The sequence below is a fragment of the Pelophylax lessonae genome (genome assembly GCF_965119305.1).
Source record: "Pelophylax lessonae genome assembly, chromosome: 2".
NCBI lineage: Eukaryota > Metazoa > Chordata > Amphibia > Anura > Ranidae > Pelophylax > Pelophylax lessonae.
In genome coordinates, this window is record NC_138769.1 from 745,683,945 (window position 1) to 745,710,016 (window position 26,072).

Genomic DNA, 26,072 nt, shown 5'->3' on the forward strand with positions numbered 1-26,072 from the left:
ACTCACGCTGTTTTTTTTTAAATTTTGGCTCCTAAGAGTCCGGTATGGACTGGGTGGGGGGGGGCGCCATTTTTTCTATTGCTGGGCAATGCCGGCATTCTTTTCTTTACATTCATCTGTCAGTGGGGAAGCCCGCTGACAGCTGATGAGTCATGGTTGGTAAGGATGCAGGCAGCCGGCTTCCCGGCTTGCTGCTTAACAACCAGCTATTTCTTCACACAGAATTTGCATCGGTTGATCATTTTTTTTTTACTGATCCAAATCGTTCTAAAAAGTTGGAATTCGTTAGAAAGTGAATAAACAAAACAGATTTAAACAGATTTCGACGAAATTCATTACAATTTCACTTGGAAATTTGGATACATCCGAATCTAGGAATAACCAAACATTTGTCTGAATTTGTATTCACACCAAAGCAAATTTCACGTGTCTAACACTTAATGGCCACCCACTAACAGCTGGGCTCCCAGCCAATGCAAATGGCCGCCGATGGCAGGGCCCACTCTCCAGGCATGGATCCTCTACATATGTGTGCCATAACACCACCCCGCTGATAGCTGGGGACTCAATGACCACTCGGGACATCCTGGAAGACTTCTGGATACCAAAGGAAGCTCCTGACATCCCGCACAGCTGCCCAGCACCAGACCCGCCCACCAATACTTCCAATAGGTAGGAAAACTTCATACAAAAATGGTCCTATAAGTGAGGAGGACAAAAAAGGAACGCAGCCATTGGCTTATCCTGAACATATATGGGGGTGGGGTCTTAAGGGGGAGGAACAAGGGCGGGGCTACCCAAACGTATGCTGCCATGGACATCTGTCAGGAAAGCACATTATGGCCACTAGATGGAACTGACCATTATAGGAAATCCCAATTCACCATGACTGGGGGAATGCGGGTCACATTTCATCAACACATTTATAACAACCAGACCTGTAAGTGTTTGTGAAATCTTCCCGCACAAAATGTACTCAGCCAATGAAAGATAAGGACTCCATTTTTATTTTTCTCCATGTCTTTGGTGATTTCTGATCTGCTTATGAAGTGTTTCTTACATGAGGAAGATCAGCCATGGAGTATATATGAGGTGTATATCAGGGTGTGCTTCTTCCCCACATGTCCACCAACATTCATATAGAAGACATTTCCCGCACTCAAGGCACTAATACACCTCGAGGTTTGTGTGGGACCCCTGATGTACAGGAAGACAGGACTTCAGTGAGGAACAATTCCCTCACTCAGGACAGGAATACGGCTTCTCCCCCGTGTGAGATCTCTGATGTCTGTAAAGATTGGACTTCCTTGGAAAACACTTCCCGCACTCAGGACAGCAATACGGCTTCTCACCCGTGTGCAATTTCTGATGTCTGGAAAGATGTGACTTACGTGAAAAACATTTCCCACACTCAGGACAGGAATATGGCTTCTCATCAGTGTGCGATCTCTGATGCGTGTAAAGAGTTGACTTCTGTGAAAAACATTTCCCGCACTCAAGACAGGAATATGGCTTCTCACCAGTGTGCGATCTCTGATGTGTGGAAAGATGGGACTTCTGTGCAAAACATTTCCCACACTCAGGACAGGAATACGGCTTCTCCCCTGTGTGAAATCGCTGATGTGACGAAAGATATGACTTGCGTGAAAAACATTTCCCACACACAGAACAGGAATACAACTTCTCACCAGTGTGAAATCTCTGATGTGTGGAAAGAGTGGACTTCTGTGTAAAACATTTCCCGCATTTAGGACAGGAATACGGCTTGTCACCAGTGTGTAATCTCTGATGTGTGGAAAGAGAGGACTTCTGTGTAAAACATTTGCCACACTCAGGACAGGAATCTGACTTCTCACCCGTGTGCAATCTCTGATGTGTGGAAAGATATGACTTGCTTGAAAAACATTTCCCACACTCAGGACAGGAATACAGATTCTTACCAGTGTGCAATCTCTGATGTGTGGAAAGATTGGACTTCTGTGAAAAACATTTCCCACACTCATTACAGGAATACGGCTTCTCACCTGTGTGCAATCTCTGATGTTTGTAAAGATTGGACTTCACTGAAAAACATTTCCCACACTCAGGACAGGAATACGGCTTCTCACCAGTGTGCAATCTCTGATGCGTGAAAAGATTGGACTTCTCTGAAAAACATTTCCCGCACTCAGGACAGGAGTACGGCTTCTCACCAGAGTGCAATCTCTGATGCGTGAAAAGATTGGACTTCTCTGAAAAACATTTCCCGCACTCAGGACAGGAAAACGGCTTCTCACCGGTGTGAGATCTTTTATGTACAATAAGCTTGTATTTAAAACTGAAACACTTCCCGCACTCAGTACAGGGGAACCTCTTATCTGTTGGAAGGACACCACCATCCCTCACAGTCTGAGGTTCCTCGGGATAAGAGGAATACGATGGTCCGGCACTGTCCCTCATAGTCTGAGGTTCCTCAGGATAAGAGGAATATGATGGTCCGGCACTGTCCCTCACAGTCTGAGGTTCCTCAGGATAAGAGGAATACGATGGTCCATCTACAGTGTGTGGTGCCGGATGGACATTTGAGGTAGCCGGGTTTTCTCCTGGACTATACTGTGTGATGTCCTCATCTTCTACTTTACAGTCTGGAGACAAAGTGAGACAATCCTCTGAGGTTTTCCTCATCTCCCGTCCATCTACTAAAATAGAAATAAAAAGATTATTACCAGACATCAGCAGATTGGTTCCCCTAAACCAGGACTCCGCCCACATCAGGTAGTTTTGTCTCTGAGGATCTTACAATTCCCCCCTCAAGGTAACTAGTAAATGGGTCCTCTGATCTCCTACCAGTTCATTTCTTTATTCATGGACCTTAGTCAGAGAGTGAGGAAACAACGAGAACTGTCTTTTATAGGAGTGACAGTGGTGAGGGGATTATAGGACGAGTGTCCCCTCCCCCTCTATCACTCATTGCCATCTTCCCAACACAAAAAGTCCCGCACTTTCTTATTTAGTCCATGATTTAGTCATGAATAACAGCAAGGCTGGGCCCCACCAGAGGTCAGAGAGTGAGGATGGGGGGAGAACAATAGAGTTGGGCGGACGGTTCGGGCCGAGCAAAGGTTTCATTGCCTGTTCACCCCTTCGGCAAACACCCAAATTTGCAAATCGTTCGGCAGGTGTTCGCCCCACTAAATGCCTTGCAATACACTTTGGGCACAGTTGAAAAGCTGGTTGTTAAGGAACGAGGCCAGGAAGACGGTCTCCGCGTCCTTAACAACTGAGAAGTCATCAGCTGTCAATGGACTTCCTTACTGACAGCTGAATAAGAAAAAAAAAATGCCAGTAATAAAGAGAAAAAAAAAAGCGTATGGGTCCCACCTGGTATGGATTTTAATGGGAACACCACAGCAGAGTAAAGAAAACCAGTGTGGGGTCCCCCCCCCAAATCCATAATCGATCCTTATCCGAGCATAAAGCCTGGCATGCCAGAAAAGGGGGGCAAGCGAGTGCCCCCACCTCCAGAGCCCTACCAGGCCACATGCCCTTAACATGGCAGGTGGGTGCTTTGGGGAAGAGGGGGCTCTGCCCCCTCCCCTGCACCCCAAAGCACCTTGTCAATGTGGACAAGGGCCTCTAGCTCACAACCCTGTCCAGTGGTTGTGGGAGTCTGCGGGCAGGGAGCTTATCAGAATCTGGAAGCCCCCTTTAACAAGGGGACCCCCAGATCCCACCCTGCCCATGTGAATACCCATTCGTCAAATAAGTGTAAAAATGAATAAAATCAGGAGACAGTTTTTGACAAAAAAAAAAAAAAAACATTGTCCCCCTGATGTCAATCCATTGTTAATCATGACGCCGCCGCCACCGCCAGACTTGAAAAATAAAATAAAAATGATCTGCTGTTAAATAAGGAAAACCGCCAAATGCCTGGCTTGCTGTTTGACAGTTCTTATATAGCTAAAGGGCTGAACCACCTGGCAATGTCACCTGGTCACACAGTCCCCCTTGTGATGTCACCAACTGGTGCATGCTTGGTCATTGATGTTACAAGGGGCGATGCCAACTGGTAACCGCACCAGGTGGCTCCACCCCTTATCTATATAAGAACTGTCAAACGGCAAGCCAGGCATTTGGCGGTTTGCCTTAGTTGATAGCGGATCGTTTTTTTTTTTTTGTTGTTTTTTTTTTCTTTTTCGAGTCCAGCGGTGGAGTCGGTGTTGTGATTGACAATGGATTTACATCTGGGGGGGGGGGCACAGTTTTTTTATTTTTATTAAAGCAATTGTCAAAAACTGCCTACTCATTCATATGGGGGGACCAGGATCTGGGGGTTTTCTTGTTAAAGGGGGCTTACAGATTCCGATAAGCCACCTGCCAGAGCTGTGGGGAGGAGGCTCTTGTCCTCAGCAACATGGGGGGTGGGTGCTTTGGGTGGGGGTGCAGAGCCCCCTCTTGCCCCAAAAAACCCACCCCCTATGTTGAGGGTCATATGGTCTAGTATGGTTTAGGAGGGGTGGCGCTCACTCATTTCCCCTTTATTGACTTGCTGAGCTGCATGCTGGGATAATGGTATAGTATGGATTTTGGGGGGGGGGACCCCCACTCCGTTTCCTTTTAATGTTGTTCTATTGCCGGCAATGGTATTGTATTGTCAGCAATTTAAAGTGGTTTTAAAGGCAGAATGTGCATTCTATGCGTTAAGATAAAAAGCCTTGTGTGTGCAGCAGCCTCTCTCAGCCCCCATAATACTTACCTGAGCCCCATCTCAATCCAGCTAGGTTGCAGGAGTGTCTCGGCTGTCTGAGACTCCCCCATCCTAATTGGCTGAGACAGCAGCGTGGCACATTGGCTTCCGCTGCTGTTAATCAAATTTAGTGGGCCAATAAGGAGGGGTGGATGGTGCTGGGCTGTGACTCCGTGTCTGAATGAACACAGGGAGCTGTGGCTCAGCTCAGGTGTCCCCATAGCAAGCTGCTTGCTGTGGGGGCACTTCTCAGGAGGGAGGGGCCAGTAGTGCCAAACAGGGACCCGAGAAGAGGAGGATCTGGTCTGCTCTGTGTAAAACCAACTACACACAGGAGGTCAGTATAACTTTTGTTATTTTTAACAAAGATGAAAAAAACTAGATTTTAGCATTACTTTAAATGTGAATTGACTCGTTTTTATCCTTATAAATGTCATTATTGCTGCAGCAGGTTCTATACATGGTACAAATGTGTCACTTTACAGGCAGACTAAGGGGACCCCCCAGGCACTATATTTAAAAATTTTTTATCATTTTTATTAGCATTTTTTTTAAGCATCAATAAAATCACTGCGCCTGTAAAAACAAACTTTTTTAAAAAAACTGAATTTTTGTAAAATCTTACCGTAAAATTCATTTCTCTGAGTCCTCCGACAGTCGCTGCCCCTCACAAAGTCTTCACAATGGGTATTGACTTCCGCTCCGCAGGAGTAGCTAGGCATAAGACTTGTTAGAAACAAAAGCTTTTAGCATAGACTCACCTATGGGGGCTGTCCCACTGGTCAATACCCCCCTGCAGTAAGCCATCCCAACAAGTTTGGTAGCATAGCAGTAAGTGTACAAGAAAAAAACACAAAAGAGGGGCGGGGGCGGCGACTGTCGGAGGACTCAGAGAAAGGAATTTTACGGTAAGATTTTAAAAAAATTCAGTTTTCTCTTACGTCCTCCGACAGTCGCCGCCTCTCACAAAGTCTTCACCAATGGGATCTCCCAAAGCAGTGTAGACATGAGGGGTGGGAGACGCAACCGTAGAAAAGGCAACGCAGTACCCACATCAGAGAAAGGAACCTTACACGTACAGTAAGAGAACCTACTGGGCAACAGAAAAGGCTCAACAGGAGCAACAGCCCAGGAAAGCAAATAACCCAGGGGATAAACGACCCCAACAGCCAGGGACCCATAAAAAAAACAAGGGTCCCCTATGGCACTGCCGCACAGAGAACTTTGCGGCCAAAGGAGGCATCCGCTGATGCCAGAACATCAAGTTTATGGAATTTGGAAAAGGTGTGCACCGACGACCAAGTCGCAGCCTTGCACACCTGGGCCACCGAAGCCTGATGCTGGAAGGCCCCGGACGTACTCATCGATCTGGTAGAGTGCGCCTTAACAGGGAAGGGTGGAACCTGTTCCTTCAAAGCATAGGCCTGGACAATCGTCTGTCTGATCCATTTGGCAATGGTCGCTGTGGACGCAGCCATGCCCTTCCGAGGTCCCTCAGGAAGGACAAAGAGGGAATCCGATTTCCGAAAAGGTTCAGTGGACGACAGGTACACCCTGATCGTCCGAGCAACATCCAAGGAATGCAAAGCAACCTCCTTAGGATGCTTAGGCTTCGCACAGAGCGAAGGCAAAACAATGTCCTCATTAAGGTGAAAATCAGACACCACCTTAGGGAGAAATGATGAGTTAGGTCGCAAGACCACCTTATCTTTATGAACCACCAGGTAAGGAGAGCAGCAGGACAAGGCCGCCAACTCCGACACCCTGCGAGCAGAAGTGATCGCCACTAAAAAGGCAACCTTTTTAGACAGCAGAGGCAACGATATCTCCCGAATGTTTTCAAAGGGAGAACGCTGTAACACGGACAGAACCAAGTTCAAATCCCATGGAGGTAAAGGCTCCCTCCGGGGAGGGGCCAAATGTCGCACACCTTGAATGAAGGTGCGAATTAAGGAATGAGACGCCACAGGGCGTTGAAAAAGAACAGCCCATGCAGATACCTGGCCCTTTATTGTGGCCAGCGCCAGGCGCTGGTCCACACCAGACTGGAGGAAAGCAAACACTCTCGACACCGAGTATGAGCGAGGAGAAAAGCACCTGGACTCACACCAGGCAAAATAAGCTTTCCAGGTATGGTAATAAATCTTACCAGACGAGGCTTTTCTAGCCTTGATCAAGGTAGGAATGACCTCAGGGGAGAGACCCCTGTCTCTCAGGACCTGGCTTTCAACAGCCAGGCCGTTAAAGCCAGCGACTGTAAAGCAGGATGGAAGATCGGTCCCTGAGACAGTAGATCTTCTCGCATCAGCGTGGCCAATCCGGTGCCACTAGAATCACCAAGTTCGGTTCCGAGGCCAGCCTGCGAAGGAACCTGGACAACAACTGAATCGGAGGAAAGGCATACATCAGACGATACTGATGCCAAGGAGCCACTAGCGCATCCGAGGCGTCCGCCCGAGAATCGCGTGTCCTTGCTACGAACCTTTTCACCTTGTGATTTAGCCGAGACGCGAACAGATCCACGTCCGGGGATCCCCACTTCGCGCACAACATTTGGAAGACCTCTGGGTGTAGGGACCATTCCCCCTGATCCAGGGTCTGGCGGCTCAGATAATCGGCCTGCCAATTTTCCACACCCGGAATGTGAACTGCCGAAATCGCCGGGACATGAGACTCGGCCCAAGACAGAATGTCGGTCACCTCCCGGGCCGCCTGGGAACTCCTGGTGCCCCCTTGGTGGTTTATGTAAGCCACCGCGGTCGCATTGTCCGTCTGTACCCGAATGGGGCGGCCCCGAAGCCGATTCGACCACTGGAAGAGACAGAGTTTGATCGCTCTCAATTCCAATATGTTGATCGGAAGGGAAGATTCCTCCTCCGACCAAGTGCCCTGGGCAGACAGGTTGCCCAGTACTCCACCCCAGCCCGACAGGCTGGCATCCGTGGTAATCACTGTCCACAGTAACGGACGGAAGGATTTCCCTTCCGATACCGCCGGGGACTGAAGCCACAACAGAAGATACATTCTGGTCCGGCGACTCAACGAGACACTCAGATCCAAGGACTGAGGTAGTCTGTCCCACCTGGCCAGGATCTCCGCTTGAAGAGACCATGTGTGAAACTGAGCAAAGGGTATCGCCTCGAAGGCTGACACCATCAACCCCAGGCACCGCATGCCGGTCCTGAGAGACGAGGATTTGTTGTCCCTGAGGGACCTGATCTCGTCCTGAAGGATCCGGAGCTTGTCCTCTGGCAGAAACACTTTTGCTTGAGCAAAGTCCAGAACCATTCCCAGATATGGAAGACGAACCGAAGGAGACAAGGTCGACTTCTGCAAGTTGATGGTCCATCTGAACTCCTGAAGCGTCTGAACCATAGTGGACAGATCGCGTAGCAGGCCCTGGCTGGTACTCGATCTTAACAGGAGATCGTTCAGATAACCAAAGACCGCAATGCCCTGTGCCCTCAGCAGACCCAGAACAGGCGCCAGCACTTTGGTAAAGACCCTTGGAGCCGAAGCGAGATTGAAAGGTAACGCTACGAACTGATAGTGGTCCTCCGCTATGGCGAACCGGAGGTACCACTGATGACCCTCGAAAATTCAAGTTAGACTTACCGGTAACTTGTTTTCCAATAGTCTTTCAGGACAGCACCTTAGAGAGATGGCTCCTCCCTCTCCTCATCAGGAAACACCCCATCCACCAGATTTTAAAAGGAGGCTTCTCCCACCATTCATCAGTTTGTAGAAGAGTACCTCCGGCCCATGCTGGAACACATAAACAGATATGGTTAATCACAGCAATACATTTTATACAATAGGGCGGGATCCTCCTGCTGTCCTGAAAGACTATTGGAAAACAAGTTACCGGTAAGTCTAACTTGAATTTTCCCTAAAACGTCTTTCAGGACAGCACCTTAGAGAGGATTATCGAGACTTACTCAATTTAGGGAGGGACCACAGCTTGCAGGACCTTTCTGCCAAAAGCCTGATCTTCAGCTGCCAAAAGGTCCAACCTATAGTGTCTTGCAAATGTAAAGTAGCTTGACCACGTAGCCGCTTTGCAGATCTGATCTGGAGTGGCACCAGCTTTCTCTGCCCATGTAGTGGCTAACGCTCTAGTAGAGTGAGCTCTGATCCCCTGTGGGGGAGACAATTTCATTTGGGAGTAAGCCTCTGAAATAGCGGATCTGAGCCATCTGGCTATTGATCCTTTTGATGCCTGGCGACCTTTTTTGTTGCCAGAGAAAAGAACAAAAAGAGAGTTTGATGATCTAAACTCTTTAGTAACCTCCAAGTAGTGTATAAGAACCCTTCTTACATCTAGGTAGTGAAAGCCTTCTTCCTTATCTCCTGATGGATTAGGGCAGAAGGTAGGTAACACAATTTCTTGTAAACGGTTTCTCGTTGAAGCTACTTTTGGGAGAAACCCTGGATCTGTCTTGAGAATTATCCTGTCTGGATATATGGACAAGAAAGGTTCGATAGCTGATAAAGCATGTAATTCACTGATTCTTCTTGCTGATGTTATTGCCACCAAGAAGACCGTCTTGAGGGTAAGGTTTTTTAGTGTAACCGTTTCTAGTGGTTCAAAAGGTTCCTTTGTGAAGGCCTGAAGGACCACCGACAAGTCCCATTTGGGGAAGCTTCTGACAGGCACTGGTCTGGAGCGGGTAAGGGCCCTGAAAAATCTGATGATTAAAGATTCTGAAGAAATGGGCCTTTCCAAGAATACCCCCAGGGCTGTAACTTGTACCTTGAGGGTACTCACTGCCAAACCTTTTCCTGCGCCCTCCTGTAGGAACTCCAAAATTGAAGTAGTACTGTTCAATTTTTGATCTTTCGATTCACACCAGGTATTATATGTCTTCCAAACTTTTGCATATATATTCCTTGTGACTTTTTTCCTACTGGAAAGTAGAGTAGGAATTAATGCGTCTGAAAATCCTTTCCTTTTCAGCAGTTGCTCCTCAGATACCAGGCGGTGAGCTTTAGCTTTTCCACTTCTGGATGATAGACTGGACCTTGAAGCAGTAGGTCTTGACGAAGAGGGAGCTGAAAAGCAGGTTTGACTGACAGTTGAAGGACAGTCGAAAACCAAACCCTTTTGGGCCAATAGGGTGTGATCAGGATCACTGAGGCTCTTTCCATTTGGATTTTTCTCAATACCAACGGAATGAGCTGGAAGGGGGGGAAGGCATACCCCAACCTGAACCTCCAGGGATGTGCCAGGGAATCTACTCCCAGAGAGTTGTCGCTTCTGTGGAGTGAGAAGTAAAGTGGAAGTTTTGCGTTTTCTTTCGTTGCAAACAGATCCACCTCTGGCTTTCCCCAAGTCTTGGTTATCAACATGAAGACTTCTGGGTTCAAGCTCCATTCTGCTTCTCGGATCTTCTGCCTGCTTAAATAATCCGCCACACTGTTTAGTGTACCTTTTAGGTGGATTGCTGACAAGGAAAGTAACTGCCTTTCCGCCCATTGCAGAATTTCCGTTGCCAAAAGCTGTAGGGTTTTGCTTCTTGTGCCCCCTTGCTTGTTTAGATATGCCACTGTAGTGGCGTTGTCTGAAAGGACTTGAACATGAGTCCCCTGAAGATTTTGAGAGAAGGCAGTTAGGGCTAGGCCGACTGCCTTTAATTCCTTCCAATTTGAGGATTTTCTTGTCTCGGTCTGAGACCAAACCCCCTGTGCCAGGTTTTGGTTCCAGTGGGCTCCCCACCCCCACCTGCTGGCATCCGTTGTTAACCTCTGGTCTGCCGGGAAGGACCAGGCCAAACCCTGAGACAAGGTTGTCCGATTTCTCCACCACCAAAGGGACCTCTTGACCTTGGTGGGGATTTTTACCTTTAAGTCCAAAGTCTCTGGATTGTGATCCCAGATTCTGAGGAGGAAATATTGGAGTGGTCGAAAATGCAGCCTTGCCCATTGGACAGCTGGAATTGATGCAGTCAGGTTTCCAAGGACTGACATGATCTCTCTGATCGACCACCACTGATTTGTTTGTAGCCTTGCTACCAAATTCTGTATTTTGACCTGTTTGTCTTCTGGTAGGAAGATTCTTTGTTCCACAGAGCATAACTGAAACCCTAGGAACTGAACCCGCTGAGCCGGTGTGAGATTCGATTTTTTGATGTTCACTATCCATCCCAGAGCTTCTAGATGACCTCTTGCCTTGTGCAGGTCCTCTTGAAGTTTTTCCTTTGACGGGGCAAAGAAAAGCAGGTCGTCCAGGTAAGGCACCACAGAGATTCCCTGAAGGCGGAGGGGAGCTAGACACTCTGCCATTACCTTCGTAAAAATACGAGGGGAGGATGATAGCCCGAAAGGGAGTGCTTTGAATTGGATATGGAGCATTTCCTTTCCCAGATTTACTGCCAACCTTAGGAATCTCTGTGAGTGAGGGGCAATAGGGATATGTAGGTAAGCATCCCTTAAGTCGATTGATGCCATGAAGCATCCTTTTGTTAACAGGGTTCTGACTGTAAGAATTGAGTCCATTCGAAACTTTTTGTACAGAACTGACCTGTTTAATGGTTTCAGATTCAGTATAAGACGAAAATCCCCCGATGGTTTCTTTATCAAAAATATGTGGGAATAGAATCCCTGATGTTGTTCCTCCACTGGAACTGGACAGACAACTCCCTGTCGCCTCAGGTCCTTTAACAGGTCCATCATAGCCAGGGCTTTTTCTGCATCTCTTGGGAGGTTTGTGACAAAGAACCTTTCGGGTGGCGTCTCTGAAAACTCTATGTTGTAGCCTTGGGACAGCATACCCAGAATGTATTGATTTTCTGTTATGGCTGCCCAATAGGGGAGGAATTCCCTCAATCTTCCTCCCACCGGCAATGTCTTGTCATTGTGTTTTGTTGGTTGACACAGGAGGATGGAAGAGAACACCTCCTTTCCCTTTGGGTTTTTGTGTCGACCAGTTTCTTCTCTTCTCCTGGGGTCTGCTATTTTGCTGAGCTTTTTGAGGTCGAAAAAGCTTCTTTGCTGCCTGTTTCTTCTTCACAGGAAAAGACTTCTTTTTGTCTGCTGTTCTATCTAGAACAGAGTCTAGCCCAGGCCCGAATAGTAGATCCCCTTGAAAAGGAAGTCCACATAGCTTATTTTTAGAAGCTGTATCTCCAGGCCATGTCTTTAACCAAAGAGCCCTTCTGGCTGAGTTGGATAAAGCTGCAGATCTTGCGGTCATCTTCACTGACTCTGCTGAAGCGTCAGAAATGAAGGCTATGGCCGTGGAGAGCGTGGAAAAGGAATCCAAAATTTCCTGTTTAGGTGAGTCTGCTGTGATGTGTGCTTTTAGCTGGCTAAGCCAGTATTCCAGATTCCTGGACACACAGGTTACTGCCATGGCAGGTTTCAGACTCCCCATGATGGATTGCCAGGATCTCTTAAGTTGCTGGTCCATCTTCTTATCCATGGGATCCCTTAGTATTCCCATGTCTTCAAATGCTAGGTCTGTTGACCTAGAAACCTGGGAGAAGGCTGCATCAATCTTTGGCATCTTATTCCAGGGAGCTCCTGGGTCCTCATCAAAAGGAAATCGCCTTTTAAAGGCTTTAGGGAAGAAGGTTTTCTTTTCCGGATCAGTCCACTCATGTTTTATTGCATCTGAGATGGTCTGATGTACTGGGAAGATACGGCCCTTAGGCTCTTCCAAGCCTGCATACATTTTGTCATGTAGGGACAGTTCCTTCTTTTCTTCCTCTAGACCCAGGGTGATATAAACTGCCCTCAGGAGACCATCCACTTGCTCTAAGGATAGTTTGTATTTAGTGGGCCTGCTTTGTGCCCCTCCCTCCTCTTCTTCCTCTGAATCCTCCTTGGAATGTGAGGGGGAATTATCTCCTTGGGTGGAAGGAACCCCTTCTGTCCCCACCGAAGGAAGCAATTGTGAACCCTGAGAGGACAGTGAGGCTGATGGCTGACTCAGGGCAGGGTCCTGTAGGGATGACCGAAAAGATTGGATGGTAGCATCCAATTCCTTCCTCACAGATGCGACTAAATCGCCACAAACTGCAGATGCTTCTTCCTTTACTAGTGCATCAATACATCCCTGGCAAAGTGTCTTTTTCCAACTTTCCGACAACTTTGCTTTGCATGAAGGACACTTTCTCTTGAAAACAGTTTCAGAGCTTTTAGCCTGGAAGACATGAATGGGAAAACATACACATGCTTCTTAAAAGTCAGCCTGATTCTCAGGGCCACCAAAGGTGCACAGAAAGACATTTAAAGGGAAGTCCCATGTGCCCTGACAGGCCCCCAGCCACCGGGGGGATAGTAAAAGGGATGGAGAGAGACCCCACAGTAAGATAGGCCATATAAAGATACCCCTTACCTGGGCCTTACTGGTGCCTGTGCCTGTCCCACTCGCTGAAGAAGCTTCCATCGCTTGGCAGCGGTATCACCCGTGGCTTCGGTACCGGTTCCGGAGACCAAAGCGCACCTGCACTGGACCGGATCCGGAATAAGGCACCAGCTTGCTCCTCCCTTCTTCCTCTGCGTCCGGCGGAAATGACGCCATACGCCCCCTGCAGAACGCTGCCCTTTCCGGAACCTCACTTCCGGTCCGGACGAGCGTCACTCGATCCGGAGAAATGGCGGCAAATTTGAAAAAAAAAGGCGGCGGAAGCCTAAGAAAAATCGTTCCGCTCCTCCAAGATGCCTTCCCAGGGCTGTGCTCTGCGGGGTCCTGACTCAGCCTAGAGCACTGAAGAGGAAGAAGGAGCCCATGCACTGCAGTCGGTCGCGTGAATGGGAGAAGCAACCGTCTCCAAAAAAAAAAGGGTAGGTGGACGTAGGAAGCCCGGTCTCTCAGGATAGCACCTTAAGAGCCCAGCTCCCCACAGAGGTGTTCCTCGGCCGGAGGAAACACAAAAACTGATGAATGGTGGGAGAAGCCTCCTTTTAAAATCTGGTGGATGGGGTGTTTCCTGATGAGGAGAGGGAGGAGCCATCTCTCTAAGGTGCTGTCCTGAAAGACGTTTTAGGGAAAATGGGGATGTGCAGGTACGCATCCTTCAGGTTTATAGAGGCCAAAAAATTCCCCTGCACTCAGGGAGGCCACCACCGAGCGGAGGGATTCCATATGGAACTTTCGAACGTGCAGGAAGCGGTTCAGAGCTTTCAAGTCCAGGATAGGATGCACCTTGCCCTCCTTTCTGGGCACAGTGAACAGATTCGAGTAAAACCCCCGAAACCTGTCCGATGAGGCACTGGGACAATCACCCCTGGGCAAGGAGGTCCTGCACCGCTTGATGCAGGTCCTGTAGGCGCCCTGGGTCAAATGAAGATTTGAGGGAAAGAATCTGTCCGCCGGCCGTGAAAGGAATTCGATCTTGTATCCTGACCGAATGATTTCCTGAACCCACCTGTCCGGAATTCGGAGCAGCCAAGGCTGGAGGAAACCGCGCAAACGTCCCCCCACCCCTGAAACGGGTGAGGGCGTCCCCTCAGGCAGAGGCGGACTGAGCCGCCGCACCGGCATGTCCGGAATTTTGCTTACCCGCCCAGGGCTTTTTCTGGCTACCTTGGCCCTTGAAAGGTTTGCCCTTGTTTTGCGGCTTAAAGGCACCCCGATTGGGCCTAAATGCGGGACCCTGCCTGCCGCGAAAAGGCTTGTTGTTCGGATTCTGGGGTAGCAGGGTGCTTTTGCCCCCAGTGACCCCTTTCACCAAAGTATCTAAAGCCTCGCCAAAAAGGCGAGATCCTGCATAAGGAAAATCAGCCACTGTTTTCCGTGACGTCTGGTCAGCCGACCAGCTCTTCAGCCAGATCAGTCGAAGGTTAAGTACTGCTACACTCGACAGACGCGCAGCCAAAGGGGCCTCATTCAGGGCCGCATCACACAAATACATGACCCCCTGATGAATTTGGTCCACCATTTCCAACGTAGCAGGTGGGGCAGAATAAGACACGAGAGTGCGACAAAGCACCTTAGTCCAATCCGCCACCGTCTGAGCCACCACGACAGAAGCGAAAATAGGTTTGAGCATGGAACCCGCCACCATGTAGGCATGGCGGGCAAGAGACTCCAACCTCCTGTCCGTAGGATCCCGGAACACCGGGGTATCCTCAGCGGGAACCAAAGTAGCCTTGTTCAACACGGCCACCGTGTGATCCACCTGGGGAGCAACACACCAGCGCGAATCTGTAGAGGCCCCAAAGGGGTAGAGTAGTTTAAACCTATTAGGCACCGTAAAAGGGCGTTTCAAACTGCGCCATTATTCATTCACAGTGTGATGAAACTCAGCGGGGCAGGGAAAAACCTGCGCCGACTTGCGGGTCCTATGTGTACCAAAAGAGGACACAATGCCCGGAGGAGTGGGCTCATCCTCCAAATGTAGTGTTTCTTTTACAGAAGAAATCAACACATCCATAGCTGCACGTTCTTCAGGCGACCCCTGGGGAGAATCATCTACCCCCTCCACCTCCGCCTTCCCCTCAGACCCCAGCGGGTCCAGGGACGAGAGAGACCCTGAAAAGGGCATGCCAGCCACATCACCATCTGAATCAGAGGAGAAAGATAATCTAGGCCTTTTTCTAGCAGCTCGTTCAGCCATCAGCACCTCCATTTTTGACACTAAAGACGCCACCACAGTGGCCAAATTAGGTATAACGGGGGGTTCAGCTGAGCTGGGGTCCCCCACCAAGGCTGCGGGGAATTTGCTGTCCTGAGAATCCATTGCACAAAAGAATGACAAAAGTACTGGCCCTTAAAAAGCGCTGCGAATTGCGCAGCCCACCGCTAAATACACTGTGTACACAGACCCCCCAAAAAGGTACAAAACTGAGCCAGGAAGGGTAAAAACAGAGAGATATGGAAGAGACAGTCTGCAGAGCCCCACAGAATGTTACCACACCAATCGCTGCTCCAGAGGAAAAGGAAGTGAGGTCATCAGAGGCTGAACTATATGCTGCAAGGCTAAGGGAAAATGGCTGCCCATAGAAAGCAATGGAAGGCTACGGCAAGATGGCCGCCGACATGTGCTCGGAACGATCGTTCTGCCACACACAAGATGGCACCGGATGGCACCAAAAACACTACACAGCACGCTGTTGCAAAGCCCATAGTGAATCCAGACATGCTGCCCACATCCAAAATGGCGGACCGCGCGGTTTTTAGCCGCAGCGGCCGCCGCACACACAGTCTGCGCTTCCCAACACTGAAAGTAACACAGGAGAGGGGCCCCCAAAACACACAGCGCCACCAGTGCACAAAAAAAGAGATCCCGCAGGGATCGCATCAGGGAGCCCCACAAACGCACAGACATGAGGGGACACACAGCAACACAGGACTGCCACCCCAGACAGAGGCCCCACACAGAAGAGTACTTACCTGTACCGGATGGCGTGAGGTGCCTCTAATAGACGGAAAGCTGCTGCCCTCAGATGGCAGGGAATGCCATCAGCCAAAACGCAGGAAACTGCGGCATGCAACTGCATATGCGTCCAGTGAGGTAGCCACCTCACAGGCTGCATCCCTGCAGCGAACAGGGATGGGTCGTTCATAGCGCCAGGGTGCACCATAGCCGAACGCTCGATGGCGGGCTGGGGATCCCTCTGACCCTCTGCCCTGGAGAGCCAGGACGGCCAGCCCGATTCCCAGCTCCCCAAAATCCATCTTCATCCAAAGATCCGACTAAAACTAAAGCTGACAAAATAAACAGCTAGTAAAGCAAAGAAAAAACTGACATTCTTGCAAAAATAAAAATCATAATAAAAGATTAGAAGGCTGAGACTGTAGCCCCAGCACAGGGAAGCCTATCTACTCCTAACGCTAGGCAGAGACAAACTGAGTTGGGATGGCTTACTGCAGGGGGGTATTGACCAGTGGGACAGCCCCCATGGGTGTGTCTATGCTAAAAGCTTTTGTTTTTAACAAGTCTTATGCCTAGCTACTCCTGCGGAGCGGAAGTCAATACCCATTGGTGAAGACTTTGTGAGGGGCGGCGACTGTCAGAGGATGTAAGAGAAACATATTTTTGCATTGGTACATGTCCCCCAGGGCAGTACCCGGGCCCCCATACCCTTATTATAGCCAATAACTTGCATATAAGCCTTCAAAATGGGCAATTTTGATTTTTCAAGGCCCTTAGACTTTAATAAGTATCGCTGTTCGAATCAGAACTTTTTCTCTTTTCGGGAGTTCTAGTGCGAACCGAACAGTGGGGTGTTCGGCCCAACTCTAGGAAACAACCAAGATGAAGACTGGACCGACTCTGAAGACCACCATCATTGGGTTACTGACTCCTACCTCACTATCACTTTCTGTTTAAGGTTCAAAAGTCTGAGGATGTTAGCACATTATTATCACCATTTAGAAGTCTGTGCTCCAATCAAATCATCAGATATAAAATGTTCAGCTGGTAGAAAATGGGTGTAGCAAAAGAGAATCCATATTATGTGTATATATAGGAGTGGGTAGAGGGGAGAGAGCAGAAGTCAGGAGTATGTAATGTACAACATATTGTAGAAGATACAACAGATAGGACTATATAGTATCATAAAGATGTAATGTACAACATAGAGTATATAGTGAAGGGGTCAGGAGTATGTATTGTACAACATAGAGTATATAGTGCAGGAGTATGTATTGTACAACATAGAGTATATAGTGCAGGAGTCAGGAGTATGTATTGTACAACATAGAGTATATAGTGCAGGGGTCAGGAGTATGTAATGTACAACATAGAGTATATAGTGCAGGGGTCAGGAGTATGTAATGTACAACATAGAGTATATAGTGCAGAGGTCAGGAGTATGTACTGTACAACATAGTGTATATCGTGCAGAGGTCAAGAGTATGTAATGTACAACAGAGTATATAGTGCAGGGGTCAGGAGTATGTAATGTACAACATAGAGTATATGGTGCAGGGGTCAGGAGTATGTAATGTACAATATAGAGTATATTGTGCAGGGGTCAGGAGTATGTAATGTACAACATAGTGTATATCGTGCAGAGGTCAAGAGTATGTAATGTACAACATAGAGTATATAGTGCAGGGGTCAGCAGTATGTAATGTGCAACATAGAGTATACAGTATAGTGCAGGGGTCAGGAGTGTGTAATGTACAACATAGAGTATATAGTGCAGGGGTCAGTAGTGTGTAATGTACAATATAGAGTATATAGTGCAGGGGTCAGGAGTATGTAATGTACAATATAGAGTATATAGTGCAGGGGTCAGTAGTGTGTAATGTACAATATAGAGTATATAGTGCAGGGGTCAGGAGTATGTAATGTACAACATAGAGTATATAGTGCAGGGGTCAGCAGTATGTAATGTACAACATAGAGTATACAGTATAGTGCAGGGGTCAGGAGTGTGTAATGTACAACATAGAGTATATAGTGCAGGGGTCAGTAGTGTGTAATGTACAATATAGAGTATATAGTGCAGGGGTCAGGAGTATGTAATGTACAATATAGAGTATATAGTGTAAGGTTTAGGACTCATAATATTGGTATTCAGTAATCAGTGGAACCATGTTTACATGAGACAAGATGCAGAGGTCCCACTCCGCTGCCTCCCATCTCCTGAGACTGCACTCAGCGACTAGGGTGTGAGACTATACAGACATATCCCTCCACCCGGCACAGCCAGCAAATAACAGAGCAAGTAACCCCGGGAGAATTCTTCTGTCAGGGATCTTACTAGACCTGGGCATGGGGAAAGAGACCCAAGACTCATACCCCAGTCTAGTACCACCTATGGTGAAAATCAACATTATGCTCCCAGCTGAAACCCAGATTCTCCATAAATCCAGTCTAGATACATAAATTGTGTCTGCAGCACGGAGAAGGAAGATTATCCGAGAGAAATACAGGAATACAGGATGGGGAACACAGCTCAGGAAAGTGACCAGGGTATTACAGGCTGATATCACCCAGTTCTTGCCCTACTCTGGACCAATCAGTGAGCAGTATGGGTGGAGGAATGAATTTAGTGTTAATGACCCACCTGTGCTGATCTCTGTAGGAGTGTCCTCCTCTATAAATGTCCCCGTTATTCCATCCTCCTCCATAGACTGCTGATCATCCCTCACATACCTCTCTTCTTCTTCTGCTTTAATCTCAACCTTTATATCTATCTGATCTTCACCCTAAACCAAGAAAAAGAAATAAAATAGCATTGGAAAACTAAAAGCTCACATTATAATCCACACATCATCTTCACAATTTATATTCTAAATGCTCCATCCCACCAACCTTGTAACAGTGAGGGATGGTGTGACCTTCCTGTGTGGAATCCCTGGAATACAGAGGACGGGGACATCTCTCTGGTGGGTCCCTGGTATTAGGTGGCTCCATCATATCCTTGTGTCCTTCTGAAAACTTCTCCATCACTCCATACTCCTCATCCTCCTCTTTATACTCTTCTTTAACAACGATATTATAATCCCCAAGGTTTCCACTCTGAATATATAATAAAACATTCATTGTAACAAACATGCTGTGTATAAATCAGAACTACCAATAATTGTCACTCATCTACCTGATGATGGTGGGGGATGGTGTGACCTTCCTGTGTGGAATCCCGGGAATACAGAGGACGGGGACATCTCTCTGGTGGGTTTCTGTAGCTGGATGACTCCTCCATGGTGTCCTGGTACAGATCTTTGCGTTCTTTTAGAAACTCTGACTCCTCCATTACCCCATCCTCATCATCCTCCTCTTTTATCTCTTCTTTAACCTCAACTTTAGAATCTCTCAGGTTTCCACTCTGAATATATAATAAAAATGACATCAATGGTAACAATGCAGATAATGTACAGATCCTAATGATACTATCAGTGATTGTTCCTCATCTACCTGATGATGGTGGGGGATGGTGTGACCTTCCTGTGTGGAATCCCGGGAATACAGAGGACGGGGACATCTCTCTGGTGGGTTCCCATTACTGGATCCATCTGTAGGAAACACACACACTGACTGAATACATTGTTTCTATGTGTTTATCAGATGATGGGGGATCTAGGTGGATCCTCCGTACTGCTCTCTCCTTTACAATAAAGTCTCCTCTTACCCGGTGATGTGAGGGGCGGCTGATTCTCCATCATGACGTCCTTGTAGAGATCCTTGTGTCCTTCTAAATACTCCCACTCCTCCATGGAGAAATAGACAGTGACATCCTGACACCTTATAGGAACCTGACACACACAATGATACAGTCACCATCCAGACACATCCCTTGTCTGTTACTGGATAATATCCCAGAATTCCCAGCACCGCTCACCTCTCCTCCATGATCTCTCTGGTGACTTCTAGAACCTTCTTTGTATTTCTCTATTCTATCAGGGAGGGAGGTGGAGGCAATGTGATGGTCATATGATCTCCAGACTTCACAGGAGGAAAACTCTAGATCTGAACACAAATAGTAAAATCACATTAAATTCCCAGAATCCTCCTCACCTCACTATTCAGATTGTTATTTGATTAAAGCCCCACCTCAGACTGAGGTATAATTTACCCCCACAGGACCCCCACACTGCGCGGGGTAAAAGCTTGTTGCAGGCATTCTGACATCATTACATACAACGCAGGACCAACATTCCCACTTTGCTAGTAAAGATGCCAAGGGTCCGCCCACATCCTAAGAGCATGAGAAAAAAAAGACAGATGACAGGACAATGGGAGAGGAGCTGTGAGGTCAGTATGATGTCATAGGACATATAGACTCTGGGTGGAGGAACATTTAGATGGGGAGATTTGAGGGGTCCTCTATATGAGGATCCGGTGCTAACCAAATCATTGTTCCCGGGTGCCTCCCACCTCTCCTAAAATGAAGAGTGAACTTTGACCTTTACCATACAGAGATCTGTCAGGAGTGTGAAAGTAATCTCCCATGTGATCAGGTGACGTGCGGAGGAAAGGAGTGTAAATAGCAGACAATTTTCTCCAGAGCTCCTAATGGTGGGGATGGATTTTGCTGCATGCTGGTGCCAAGTTTCCACCCCCCAGGGTCACTGAAGGTGTGGAGAAAAGCTGTGTAAGAGGATATGGAGGAGAGATGAGGAGGAGATCCAGGAGTCAGGATAAAGGTCAGGACAAGCAACAGACGAGCGCATCCAAGAGATGAAGCCGGGGTCACTACACAGAAAATCAATCCAAGAAAACAACAGGCAGGACGAGGAATAGCAAGAAGGAGTTCAGAGATAAATGAGAATATTGCTCAGCCAATGGGAGATTATCTCAGCATGACTTACATAATGAATGAGATGAGGGGGAGGGGAGGTGACCATTGATACATGGAAATTCAGCTGGTTCAGCAGGGATCGGTCACATTTCCATCCATGTGTGGTCACTCGATCAGCGGCTGCAGCCAATAGGTTCATCACTGATCTGTGTATTCTGAGAGCGGAGGAGCGCCCCCCCCATTGTCAGAATACAATAGTGCAGCCAATAGCTTCATCACTGGTCTGTGTATTCTGAGAGTGGAGGAGCGCCCCCCATTGTCAGATTACAATAGTGCAGCAGGGAGGTTTCCCCCATCCCCCTCCAATGTATGGATGATGGAATCGCTTCAATTTTTTCACTTATCCCGCTGGCTGAACGATAAAACTGAACCATGTATGGCCAGCTTTGAAAGCAAGATATAATATTCATCAACTGATCCCCCTGAAGGGGTTAATCTATGTATTACCTCCTCTGCCGCCAGTTCCTGCATTGTCGTCTCTCTCTGTCTTACCAAATGGAATGTCCTTCCTGAATCTGACATCACTTCCTGTCTGTATTCCATAAAGACTTCCTGTCTGGGTAGAAGTGAGATCACCACCTTGTGGAGCTCAGAGGAACTGCAGCCCTGAGAACCGTCTGGTAGTGTGAACACGGCCTTGTGCTGTGTGTGTATGTACTGTATATCCTTCCCCTTTCTCTCCTCCCTGAGTGTGTATGAAGAGGTGGAGCTCCTGCTGGAACAGCGGTCGGAGGAGGAAGCCGAGTCTAGGAGGGAGACTGATAGAAAGTGCTGCAGACTTGCAGGAGTGAGCGGGGAGGATCCAGTTCTTTTGCCATCGGAGGTGAGGAGAGTGTGAAGGATGTTTGTGACTCTGGTAGCTGAAAAGCTGGGAGTCATATTGCTCTGGTGAGTGGGGAAGCATACCTCCCAACAGTCCCGGATTCCGCGGGACTGTCCCGCAATTTTAAGTAAGTCCCGGGGTCCCGCAGAGCTGGGCAGAAGTCCCGGGACCCAGTGCTGGAACAAGTTCCAACACTGGGTTCCACTCAGTAGTAGTATACTCAGTGGTTGTGTGTGCTCTCACACACAGCACCAAGCAAGGATTACTACATGCAAAGCTTTCTCTTTGTCCCCCCTGCCCCCCTCCTCAGTCCAGACATTAGTTGCTAGGACCGCCGGCGTCCTGGCAACTGATGACACAATGTTCAGGGCGTCCAAGCTCCGCCCCGCCTTCCTCTTCCGCTCGGCTCCCGCTTTGTGCCTATCAACTCCCTGGTCCGCACTCCGCAGCTCTGCCTCTGGTAAGAAGTCCCTGAAGCTTCTGTCTGTGTAAAAGGGAGCGCCGGGCACCCAGGGCATGATTTGCCCCACGTTTGCTGGTGGGTGCCCTTGGTCCTGGCACCACAACTGCCTGCATTGTTTTTTCGTTCCGTAGGCTTCTCTATCTGCCTGTCAGGGCTGTAGCAGGGAGCCGAGTGAAGTGCTGTTAAACTCCTCCTCGGCTCCCTGCTACAGCCCTGACAGTCTGAGTTGAGTGGCACTGCACTGTCACTTCTCTATTCACTGATTGTCGGTCTGATTCTCCTCTCCTTCTCTATATACAATATCCTGAAGCCAGGCTGTATCCCTTCTCTTCTATGTTCACTGATGATCAGTGAGAGGGGATACAGCCTGGCTTCAGGATATTGTATATAGAGAAGGAGAGGAGAATCAGACCGGCAATCAGTGAATAGAGAAGTGAGGGGATACAGCTGTGCTCCTGGTCAGTGAATAGGCAGAAGAAGAGATTCACACTGCTGTGGTGAAAAGAGAAGAGAGGGGTGCACTGCAGGCTTCTGACCACTGTAACACCCCCATTGCATGTGTCAGAGGAGGGGGGTCTATTACTGAGTGCTGGTTACTGAGCACAGTCTAATGCTGATGCCTATTGGGATGTCCAGTCATATTTGTACACTTGTTGTAACAGGACAGTGGAGGCAAGACTAAAAAAATGGAGGTTGTTATTCTATCTGGATGTAAAGTAACACTTCAAAGAAGTGTACTCCCCGCGCCTGGCGTTTAAATTAAATAGATAATAATAAAAGGTGAATCATGATAAAAATATTAAAAATAATAATAACAGCAGCAGCAGTAGTAAAAAAGTTGTATGAAAGAAATAGACCTATTTGGGCTATCTGCAGCGCATGCTAAATTATTGTGCAAACAATATGAAAATATATAATATATGATAGATATTAAATAAATATATGATCCCAATGCTTGATTAATAAAGTGCGAATAATAAAAATTAAAATTTTTAAGCTGAGGGGGGGGGAGTGTAGCTGGGGAAGGGATGGAGCTAGGGGGGTGTATGGAGCTAGGGTGGGCATTTGGGGTGTATGGAGCTTGGGGGGGGGGGGTTATGGAGCTGGGGTGGGCATTTGGGGTGTATAGAGCCGGTGAGGGGTGGATGGAGCTGGGGTGGGCATTTGGGGCGTATAGAGCTGGGGGGGTGGATGGAGCTGGGATGGGCATTTGGGGTGTATAGAGCTGGGGGGTGGATGGAGCTGGGGTGGCCATTTGGGTGTATAGAGCTGGGGGGGGTGGATGGAGCTCGGGTGGGCATTTGGGGTGTATAGAGCTGGGGGGTGGATGGAGCTGGGGTGGCCATTTGGGTGTATAGAGCTGGGGTGGGCATTTTGGGTGTATAGAGCTGGGGGGGGTGGATGGAGCTGGGATGGGCATTTGGGGTGGATAGAGCTGGGGGGTGGATGGTGCAGAGTCCGACCCCTGCATTCTGTACATTACATACTCCTGTCTCCTGCATTCTGTATATTACATACTCCTGTCTCCTGCATTCTGTATATTACATACTCCTGTCTCCTGCATTCTGTATATTACACACTCCTGTCTCCTGCATTTTGTACATTTCACTCTCCTGCACTATATACACAATACTGTACATTATATACTTCTCACCAAAGTCTTCATTGTCTCAACAGTTGCTGGTTGCTATGCAGTCTCTGACTATTTTAATGAAGTTCTTCTTTAAGGTAGGCTGAGCAATCAAAGCATATTTTATGAGTACTAGGAAGTCTGGGTTTTGTTTACCCTATCCCTTAAGCCCCTCCCACTGCTAAGCAATTGGCCACACCCACAATTTGCCGCGGCGCGCTAAGCGCGCCGCAGGTTTTTTCCTCTTTCAGTGTCCCTCATTGCGAAGTTCAAAAGTTGGGAGGTATGGGGAAGCACTACTAAGGGGGCGCCCTCACCATCACGTGTGTAAGAGGTGGAAGAAGGCGTGGCTACACTACAGCTGGCACAGTTTGGAGCACGGAGAACTTTCACACCTTATCAACTTTTTTTTAAGTTGTGAACTTTTTTGGAGCAACAGAACTTCGTTGAAGTAGATGCAAAGTGGAAGCAATGGACTTGCAGAGAAAACTATATTGAGCAAAAAATATTGTATATTTAGATGAATTTGCACAGGTTTTTATTTTAAAGAAAATATTATAAGATTAACGAAGTGGGTGCTAAGTGGAAGCAGTGAATCTGCAGGGAACAGCATCTTGAGCACAAAGCACTTTATGATGTATATGAATTTGCACATGGATCAGTTTACTTCATTTATTGATAAACCCCATAAGATGAATGAAGTAGGTGTAAATCTAGACCTAGGGAACACAGGGGAGGTGGAGTGGGAATCCTCCTATCCTCACAGAGCACCTTCCAGGTTCTTCCTCTCCTCCCTCTCATCATTTGAAGCTCACTGTACGTCTATTTTCTCCAATCTCCTCTAGAATTGCTGTGATTTATCGGCCCGCTGGACCGGTATAACCTTTCATTGATGACTTCTCTGCCTGGCTGCCCTACTTTCTCTCTTCTGAAATCCCCACAATCATTCTCAGAGACTTCAACATCCCTGTTACTACGAACACTTCTACTACTTCCAAACTTCTCAGTCTAATCTCCTCATTTGGCCTGAAGAAATGGATACACAATGGATAGAGGCTTCTACTCACTCTGGTGGCAACACCCTCAGCCTTGTATTCTCCCACCGATGCACTCCATGCAACCTCTCCAACAATCCTCTCCCTCCCTCTAAACACCACTAGGGATGGTTGAGCGGTTTGGGCCGAGGATAACTTCACCGATCACCTGAATTTTCTGTGCGCTCTGTGTTTTCATTTTTTTACTATTTACATCCCGCCGAGCGCACAGTCAATAGGTTGTTAGGAAGCGAGACCGGGAAGCCGGCCACTGCGTCCTTAACAACGAATGAGTTATGAGCGGTCAGTGGGCTTCCCCGCTTACAGCAGAATGCAAAAAACAAAAAATTGCCAGCAAGATAAAAATCAGGGAAAAATGGGCATGGGGTCCCCCAAAATCCATACCAGGCCCTTTGGGTCTGGCATGAATTTTAAGGGGAAATCCATACCAAAATGTAAAAAACCAAATGGCATGAGGTCCCCCCAAAATCTATACCTCACCCTTATCCGAGCATGCAGCCTAGCAGGCCAGGAATGGTGGGGAGATGAGTGAGCGCCCCCCCCCCCAAATCATACCAGGCCACATGCCCTCAACATTGGGGGTTATATGGGGCAGGTTGGGCTCGCCCCTCCCCCCCAAAGCACCTTGTTCCTATGTTGATGGGGACAAGGGCCTCTTCCCCACAACCTTGGCCTGTGGTTGTGGGGGTCTGCAGGCAAGGGACTTATCAGAATCATGAAGCCCCCTTTAACAAGGGGGCCCCCAGATCCTGCCCCTCTATGTGAATGAGTTTGGGGTACATTGTAAGAATTAATGAGGCTATGAGCATGTTTTTCACATTTCCTTTCATAAAAAATAAAAAACAATGTCCCCCGATGTAGATTAATCGTCATTCACAACGCCCAGTGCACATCTGGACCCCTCCCAAAAAAAAACTCCACCCTCAAAGGGATGACAGTCTGACAGTTCTTAAAAAGGTAAGGAGCAGGGCCACCTGGTGACATCATCTGGTAGCCCACCCCCTTGTGATGTAACTGACTGGTTGCATGCTGGATCGGTGACATCATAAGGGGCAGGGCCACCAGGTGGCTCTGCCCATTACCTATTTAAAAACTGTCACCCAGCGGAGCAGGCATTCGACAGTCAGCCTTTCTTGTGGGCGGAGAGTTTTTTTTTTTCTTTTTTTGGGTCGGCG

The 26,072-nt window shown here is 48.1% G+C and overlaps 4 protein-coding genes across 4 annotated transcripts in view; 2 read left to right on the forward strand and 2 right to left on the reverse strand.

Moving 5' to 3' along the window:
• LOC309548372 (uncharacterized protein) overlaps positions 1 to 26,072 on the forward strand; it is a gene marked incomplete at both ends in the record, with an annotated part of 1,605,927 nt that overhangs the window by 247,479 nt on the left and 1,332,376 nt on the right.
• LOC309547863 (uncharacterized protein) overlaps positions 1 to 26,072 on the forward strand; it is a gene marked incomplete at both ends in the record, with an annotated part of 116,907 nt that overhangs the window by 64,219 nt on the left and 26,616 nt on the right. The window lies entirely within an intron of this gene.
• LOC309547864 (uncharacterized protein) overlaps positions 1 to 26,072 on the reverse strand; it is a gene marked incomplete at its 3' end in the record, with an annotated part of 89,688 nt that overhangs the window by 49,131 nt on the left and 14,485 nt on the right. The window contains exons 6-7 of the mRNA XM_082247866.1: positions 19,218 to 19,453; positions 18,940 to 19,144 (exon numbers count right to left, since the gene is read on the reverse strand). Coding sequence (XP_082103992.1) covers positions 18,940 to 19,144; positions 19,218 to 19,453 — 441 coding nt within the window. The remainder of the gene's footprint in view (positions 1 to 18,939; positions 19,145 to 19,217; positions 19,454 to 26,072) is intronic.
• LOC309547865 (uncharacterized protein) lies at positions 1,085 to 16,171 on the reverse strand (the record flags this gene model as incomplete). Its single annotated transcript, XM_082247867.1, has 2 exons — positions 1,085 to 2,287; positions 16,065 to 16,171. 2 exons carry the CDS (start codon positions 16,169 to 16,171, stop codon positions 1,240 to 1,242), a joined length of 1,155 nt encoding a protein of 384 aa, XP_082103993.1. The 3' UTR covers positions 1,085 to 1,239.